General features: G+C 41.0%; 1 protein-coding gene across 3 annotated transcripts in view; it reads left to right on the forward strand.

The window, feature by feature from the left end:
• The window catches only part of SELENON (selenoprotein N), a 45791-nt gene extending 37065 nt beyond the window's left edge, over positions 1–8726 (forward strand). Inside the window, exons 12-13 of one of the 3 annotated variants that reach the window (XR_009156584.1) lie at positions 121–618; positions 2432–8726. Coding sequence is in view for 1 of the 3 variants with exons in the window: in XM_058195616.1 (XP_058051599.1) it covers positions 121–285 (165 nt within the window). In the remaining 2 variants the exon portion in view is untranslated. Of the gene's footprint in view, positions 1–120; positions 1273–2431 lie in introns of those variants that run through there. The other 2 variants (XR_009156585.1, XM_058195616.1) reach the window with 2 other exon arrangements.

Consider the following 8726-nt stretch of genomic DNA (forward strand, 5'->3'; position numbering starts at 1 on the left):
GATCAAAGATATCCGGGCAAGGCAGCCCCGGACCTTTCTCCGCCTTCAGTAGCTGCTGGAGAAAACAAAAAAACATCCTATGGATTTTTTGAACCCTGCTATCTTGTTTTGTTTTAACAGGTTCACCACATCAACGCCAACTATTTCCTGGATATCACTTCTATGAAGCCCGAAGAAGTTGAGAGCAGCATCTTTAGTTTCTCCTCTGGTTTTGAAGACCCCTCGACAGCAACTTATCTCCAGTTTTTGAAGGAAGGACTTCAGAAAGCCAAATCTTACCTGTAGCCCAGGAGTGGGTTCTACTTACCTTTACTAACCGGTTCGCAATGGGATCGCACACTCGCTTTGCTCGCGCGCACAAAAGCTTCTGCGCATGCGCAGATCACCTATGGCAACATCTGGGTCGATGGGCAGAGCCTCCCGCCGGTTTTACTATCGGTTCTTGCAAACCGGTCTGAACCAGGGGGACAACCCACCACTGCTGTAGCCCCCCAAGACCCAGAAGCAAACAAGTGTCCTCCTCTTGATCCAACAATTCTTGCTTCTTGTGCTTTTGGAGCGCAGGATTAACCGTGTTGAAGAACAAATGTTGTATATAAATGAAAACTCTCCAAACCAGTAAGTGTTCCTTGGAAATACGAAGTCTGAAATGACCTGAATAATGTGAAGGAAGCTGCCCGGATATCTTTCCTAGTGGTAAATAGTGGGATTATTCCAGGGGAGAAATCCAAATTTTTTTACTACTGGTTCTGTGGGCGTGGCTTGGTGGGTGTGGCAGGGGAATCTCCATTCCCACCCCAGTCCAGGGGAAGGATACTGCAAAATCTCCTTTCCCTTCCCCCATTCCTGGGGGAAGGATACTGCAAAATCTCTATTCCCACCCCACTTTGGGACTAGCCAGAGGGGGTATTTGCCGGTTTTCCAAACTACTCAAAATTTCCACTGCCGATTCTCTACAACCTGTCAGAACCTGCTGGATTTAACCCCTGGATTATTCTGAATCGAGACAGGCTACGGGAGACAGAGTTTGGGAGACAATATAGTGCAAAGGGTAGAGGCAGATTCTGAGACCTCAATGAGGTACCACCAGGTCAAATTTTTAACTCCTTTGGTGCAGTTCTCCATTAAAACTTGGTGAGTTGATTCCTGAATGAGATGCTATCATTTCTGCATCAAACTAGTCCCTTTTAGGATCCTGGATTTATAGTTATATGGTCATACACTTTAAGAGTCTTAAGCGGGGTGAAATGTAAAATTTGTTACTACCGGTTCTGTGGCGTGGCTTGGTGGGTGTGGCAGGAATCTCCATTCCACCCCAGTCCAGGGAAGGATACTGCAAAATCTTCCTTTCCTTCCCCCATTCCTGGGGAAGGATACTGCAAAATCTCTATTCCCACCCCACTTTGGGACTAGCCAGAGGGGTATTTGCCGGAAGGATACTGCAAAATCTCCTTTCCCTTCCCCCATTCCTGGGGGAAGGATACTGCAAAATCTCTATTCCCACCCCACTTTGGGACTAGCCAGAGGGGGTATTTGCCGGTTTTCCAAACTACTCAAAATTTCCACTGCCGATTCTCTACAACCTGTCAGAACCTGCTGGATTTAACCCCTGGATTATTCTGAATCGAGACAGGCTACGGGAGACAGAGTTTGGGAGACAATATAGTGCAAAGGGTAGAGGCAGATTCTGAGACCTCAATGAGGTACCACCAGGTCAAATTTTTAACTCCTTTGGTGCAGTTCTCCATTAAAACTTGGTGAGTTGATTCCTGAATGAGATGCTATCATTTCTGCATCAAACTAGTCCCTTTTAGGATCCTGGATTTATAGTTATATGGTCATACACTTTAAGAGTCTTAAGCGGGGTGAAATGTAAAATTTGTTACTACCGGTTCTGTGGCCGTGGCTTGGTGGTGGTGTGGCCAACTTTTTTTTTTTTACTTTTAAAAGCATTTTTTTAACAGCCTCTTCGGTCAAAGAGGTTGTAGAAAAAATACTTTTAAAGGGTTCAGATGATCCTAGCTGAGCACCACGATCATCAGAGGCTTTTTTTTTTACTTTTAAAAGTATTTTTTTAGCTGAAGAAAAAAAATGCTTTTAAAAGTAAAAAAAAAAAACACCTGATGATCGCGCAGCTCAGCTGGGCATGCGGGGGGGAGCAGGGATTTTTGCTGCCGGTTCTCCAAACCACCCGCCACCATCACTACCAGATCAGGTGATCCAGTCCCAACCGGGAGCATTTCACCCCTGGTCTTAAGTTGCTCTTTGGTGTCAAAGGACCTCAAGAGGCCATATAGGTATCTTTAAATTCATAAATACCAGGCAGGATCTGTATCTGTGTGTCTCTTGATGCTTGCAAGATCCCTTTGTTTGATGCTGTTATGTGTGTCGTTCCCTTAATCCAGAGTTTCCCAATTTGTTACCCTCCAAGGTGCTGCACCAGGACAATACCCTCCTGACTGGGAATTGGGTGAGGAGTTGTCTCACCCACAAGCCAACAAAGTGGTCATCCTCAGGCCATCCAAGCCTCCACATCCCTCTTGACTATTCTTCTCAAGCCAGATTTAGTTCCAAAGTCTCCATTAATAAATCCGTTAACCTTTACCATCCCATCAAGAATAGGGTATCTTGCACTGCTTTAAGCACATGCAATATATGAAATGCGTTCCCAGGGATAGTGTGCTGTCCGACATCAAGCCTTTGGAAGGGTTTACTAATGTTTTTTGGTCACAGAGAGCCCTAGCCACAGGAATTTAACAGCGCTACAGTTGTTGATATCCTCTCAGTTGTGAGATGGTTTTCAAAATGGGTTCATACAGCCTGTTGTTGTTGTTTTCTCCTTTCTCTACCGTAGGTACTGCACGTTAATTTCTCATGTTTCTAATTTCTTGACTGGGGGAAAAGACATATAAATTCACCTGAGAACAGGATCATTCAGAGATAAGCAATATATCCTATAACCCAGAAGAAATTATACTTTCGTTCTCTCCTGATAATCCCATGATTGATGATGATGAGGATGAAGATGTTATCCATTCAGTCACGTCTGTGGTTCAGGTCTCTCCATGCCTTCAGAACTTGCACTACTTTTTTGAGTTGTTCTATGCTTCTGTCTCAGATGTGGTGGCTCAGTGGCTAAGACACCGAGCTTGTCGATCAAAAGGTCGACAGTTCAGCGGTTCGAATCCCTAGTACCGTGTAATAAGGTGAGCTCCCATTACTGGTCCCAGCTTCTGCCAACCTAGCAGTTCGAAAGCACATTAAAAATGCCAGTAGAAAAATAAGGACCACCTTTGATGGGAAGGTAACAGCGCACGGAACGCCTTTGGTGTTCAGTCATGCCAGCCACATGACCACGGAGACATCTTTGGACAGCGCTGGCTTTGAAATGGAGATGAGCACCGCCCCCTAGAGTCAGGAACGACTAGCACATATGTGCAAGGGGAACCTTTACCTTTACCTTTATGCTCTGGCTGGTGTCAGCTTTGATGGTGTCCAGCTACTGTATTCTTTGGTGGCCTGGTTTCCTTTTACTGCTAACTCTTCCAAACCTAATCTCTTTCTCCAGTGAATTCCCCTTTGCCTTGTTCACAGAATTTTACATTAGATCCCAAATGATGTCTCTCTTAATATTGCTACCATGTGTTTGTTTTTTTCAGGATTTGTTTTGGCAGTAGGTTGGGGGTTTTGTTACCAGAAAAGAAAATCTGTAGAAGATACATTGTAGAAGATATTTTAGGAATGGAGAAAGATTTTTACCCTTGTTGGGTTTGTTTTTAAATAATGAAAAAGAGAGCCAGTATTTTTATAAACAAATGTGTTCAATTTCTGACTTAGGCACTCTGGGTGGTCGAGCCACCTGTTGTGACCCAGGCCCAAGTAGGTAATAGGAAACTCAAGTCAGTCAAAAAACAAACTTTATTTGAACAGTTGAGAATTACTTCATTCCCAGCGTAGTTCAACTAAATTAAAGCAAATTCCTCCCAACACAAATTCCTCAGTCCTATCACCAACCTTGGTCCAATTAGGCAAACTGCCAAAGGCCTTTCTTGGGAAAAATTCAGAAGTCACCGATACAAAAATAAATGCAAGACGTAGACAAAGAAGAAGAGGAAGCTACCAACGTTGTTTTCCGGCAAAGCCCAAACACCGTTGCTGGTCTGTTTTAAGCCTTATGGGAGGGGCCAATCATCTCCTGGCCTTACTCCCAAGTTGTCCTTTTTGCTTGAACTGCTCTTGCCTTCTGGCAGCTCTTCTCATGCATGCATTAGGAATAGGCTCCTCCTGTTCCTCTGCCTCACTACTATCAGTCTCTGGAGGCTCTGGAGTCTGCACATCACTCCCCGATGGCCCTGGTCCCACCTCAGCCTCATCGTTGTCTGACCCCATTGCCAGCTCCACAGGCTGCTGGCAGACCACACCACCACCTATTGAAATCAACACACTACGAAAAGCCAAAATTCTTCTTTTCCCTTTGATTTTAAAGTTACAAAATAAGCTACCTATATTAAGCCTAGCACATCACATATGCTCTGAAGTCACTTAAAAAGCCTTTACTATAGAAGCAGCTTGTTAGCAAGAAGGTAGTGCCTAAGGATAGCCTCAGTTTACAAGCAGCGGCAGCAGCAACCTTTGCATGCTTTTATTTTTGTTTTAGTAACCTCTTTATATGATTTAAATGTTGCATAGTCTAGGCCTTTGTATTCATATGGTTGTCTGCTCTTATTCGTCTCTTGATAGTTCTTAACCTATGCTCTCCTGAATTTTTAATCCGTTTGGAACATTTCCATATATCCCCAATTCCCTTCTTGAGAGATTCTGTGATCATCATAACTTACTTAGTTCTACGTTGCCACCCTTTGCCTCTTGAGTTCCTTATGTCTTTGTAGTTCTGCATTAGCATCACATATTCAAGGAAAGTCAATGAGCAGTTGGCATTGGTGGTATTAGTGGAAAGATGTCCTGTGTGTGCACACTTATCTGCAGTGGAAAGCCATAAATGTTCCGCAGAATACTCTCTTGTGAGCTGAACTCCCAACAGGTGCATGGCACCATGGATGGAACTATGGAATTCAACTATGATGGTTGAATTCCTGTGTCACATTAACTCACAAGCAAGCCAATGACCTTGAGTGGGTTTACACATTGCCGAAATGGGGTTTGCCTCATATGCAAACTCAGCTGATGGTTTGCAGATCGTGATTTATACACGCAGCCTATCTTGGCTTGCTCAGCAAACCATAGATCAACAATATGTGAACACAGCCTAGGTGGCCAAGCGTTCTTTGTGTTAAAGTGGAGCGTAGATTTTTAATCATTGTCACTCAAGCTATTGGTAGTAACAGCTGTTACCAACAATAGCTATTGTATTAAACTTTTTAAAAGGTATGCTCTTATGTTCCGTGACAGAGAAATCCCATAGGTGCATCAGTATTATACTTAATTTGTATGTGTTAGGATAATGTGAAGGTTTATTAAGCCAATTTTTCTTTGCAAAGATAAAGGCAGTAGCCAAAGCAGCAACTAATTTTATTCTACTGCAAATTAGAGGGAGCCTAATTTTAGATCACAGGGCTGCTGTCATGCTTTAACGTAAAAGAAACAAAAGGGAGCATGTTCACATCACTTCTGTAAATTCAAAGAGGGTAGCTTTTTTTTCCTGGGCAAGATTCACACCTGGCCTTTGAATGGAACATTGGGAGCTGCATTCCTAAAAGGAGAGTGAAACTAGGATTAAAAACCACATTTCATTTACATTTCAATGTAATTACCATTGAATATAGGCGCTTGGGGAAAGCCATTTTAATTACATTTAATTTAAAAGAGCTTAGGAAATCATGTATTAAGAATTTCCCCCTTTTGTCACATAAAAATTGCCATTTAGTAATAATGTTTGAAAATCTGGGGGGGCGGGGAGGCTACAGGCAAGATTTTAAGCCACAGGCGTCATCAGTTTATCCATCTCTTCTGCAAAGAAGCATTCCTGAAATCTAAGAGGTTTTAGAAGACTTCAGAAAGAATGCCAAATATTTGTGCTGATTGCCAAGCACTCAAATCGTCTTTCCAAGATCTTGTGGGTTTTTTTTCCAGAGTTAAGGCAATGGAATTGAGCAGACATTTAGGATGGCTTTGCTCCAGGAAGTTCTGCTTTCTTTGTGCAGTAATCACCACACCCCAATATTTGAAAAACAATTTTAAAAAAATACTTTAATTTCCCAGATTCTTTCTCCTGCTTGAATGTATGAAATTGGCTTATATTAAGAGAAGACCATGGGTTGTCTTGGTCAAGTCCCATTAACAAAAGTCAGAGGTTTCTGTTCAATTCCTGGCATCTCCAGATAACACTGGAAAAGCTGCTGCCTGAAATTCTGGGAGCCATTGACTGCTGTCAGTTGTTAACGTTTTATCCACAGTTAACAGAATCTTGGTTTGTACAACACATGCACACTAAGCCACAAACAAGTCAAGCACGCTTCAGCCTAATGGGTAGTGGGAATTTTACTAGTACCAGATTAAAGTGAGCCAATGATTTGATGCTCTAAAGGGCAATTTTTTATATTTCTGCCTACACAAAACAACATTAATAGATCAAAATCTGAATTATTCTCTTGTTTTTCTGCCCATGATTCATTATATGTAGATATTTCTAACTAAATCTGGAATTTCGGGAACTTCAGAGAAAATGGACATTTACTTCTGTTGGATGTTGATGAGGGTTGTGTAAACTTTAGAGCAAGAGTATCCAACTTTGGCAATTCTAAGACCGTGGACTTCAACTCCCAGAATTCCCCAGCCAGCCATGCTGGGTGAGGAATTCTGGGAGTTGAAGTCCTCAAGTCTTAAGGTTGCACACCCTTGTTTCAGAGGAACCTGCTAGAAGATGTCTTTCACTCTACTTCAAAACAGAATGCAGAGAGTTGATCTGCAAATGGTCTGTATGCCATTTTGTCATATCATGTACAGCTGTGTACTTACAAAGGCTGTGTAGTCTTGGAAGTTCTGCACATTTCCTGTCTTACCCTCTGACTTTAGCCTACGAATTTGATCCTCGTTTGCTCTCGCTCGTGCAGGCAAAAGGCAAATGAGTTATTGAAAACAACTAATGATGTTCTTGGAAAAGAACCTTCTTTGTGGAAAGTTATTTAAGGCTGCCAACTTGTATCTGAACCAAGAATAAGTTCCACTGAGCTCAGTGGGATTTATTTTGGAATCACTGTGGAAAGAAAACACTAGTGTGGGCACTTTGGGGTAACTAATTTCACTTATTCTATTTTTGATCCCTGGATTTCTTAACCAAAAAAGAAAAAAAAAGCTAAGCCTTTTCTATTTATCTTATCACTATAAATAGATTTTTATAGGTATTTTGATAACTATAGAGAGAAGAAAATGAATAGGTTGGTTTCTCTCCTTGATCTCCGTTCTTTGTGAAGGCCTGATCTTAAATCGAGGATGGGTCAGGTTTGATGTCTGACGGTTGATTGCGGGAGGAAAAAAAATCTTTATCATTCTTCTCTTCATTTTTTAACTATTCCTTTAAAGGTTTTTATTTTATTTTTGCTAAGTGTTTCTTTTTTTTAAGATGGTTTATTGTAAAATACAAACTTATTTGTCTGTTAACAGCCTTTCCCCACTTAAAGTCTTTAGTGGTTTTTGGTGATCCTGACAGTTATACAGGTAGTCCTCAACTTACAACTACAATTAAGTCCAGAATTTCTGTTGCTAAGCAAGGCAGTTATTGAGTTGTGCCCAATTTTATGACCTGTTTACTACAGCTGTTAAGTGAATCACTGTAGTTGTTAAATGGCACATGCAGTCATTAAGCGAATCAAGTGTCTCCCATTGACTTTGCTTGTAGAAAGCTGGCTGGAAAGAATGCAAATGGTGATTCCAAGATTCCAAGAAGCTACAACTGTCATAAATTCACACCAGTTCCTAGCGCCCAAGTTTTGATCACGTAACTGTGGGAAGTTGCCATGGTTGTACAGCACATGTAAAGACATGTGAATGTCACTATCAGTGCCATTGTAACTTTGAATGGTCACTAAACAAATAGTTGTAAGTTGAGGACTACTTATCTTAGTTAACTACCCATACCTTCAAGAATGATTAGTTTGAAGCTGTATAACACTGAGAATGTTTTGCATCTGATTAGTGTTGCTATTCATAAAATTATATTAGAATGTCCTGGACAGATTTTTAATAATGGTTATCAGAGGTCTGTAAAACAAGTTGAGGTCAGTCTTTCAGAGATTGTGCCAATATTCTTCAACATTGCTTCAAATGCTTCAATGCTTCAAAGTATTGCACCTTTTACACACCTCTATTTGTTATCGAATACTGAAGAAATATTAAGGGGGGGGGGAAATCAGGAAAGTTAATTAAGTGAAGATCAATGTATTTTTAAAAAGCTCTGTATTTTTTTTTTAAATTTAACTTGCTCATAATTCATATAGGAACCATGGCCTCTGGATTTCTTCGAATCCCAAGAATGTTCCGTTCACTTTGAAACTGAACTGTATATGATTTTAATTTCAGACCTCAGTTATTAAATTTGCAAGTTGACAGATTCATTTGTAACAGTATCACCCAGTTGAACCAGTGTTACAGTAAACCATCGTGGATTTATTCTTGTATAAAATGTTGGCAACATGGCTGTTTGTAGCAGCAAAGATCACTCTTTTGCAATAATAAAAATTGGGAAAACCAAACAAATGTGTTTTTGTATT

This window comes from Ahaetulla prasina, chromosome 10 (genome assembly GCF_028640845.1).
Source record: "Ahaetulla prasina isolate Xishuangbanna chromosome 10, ASM2864084v1, whole genome shotgun sequence".
Taxonomy (NCBI): Eukaryota; Metazoa; Chordata; class Lepidosauria; order Squamata; family Colubridae; genus Ahaetulla; species Ahaetulla prasina.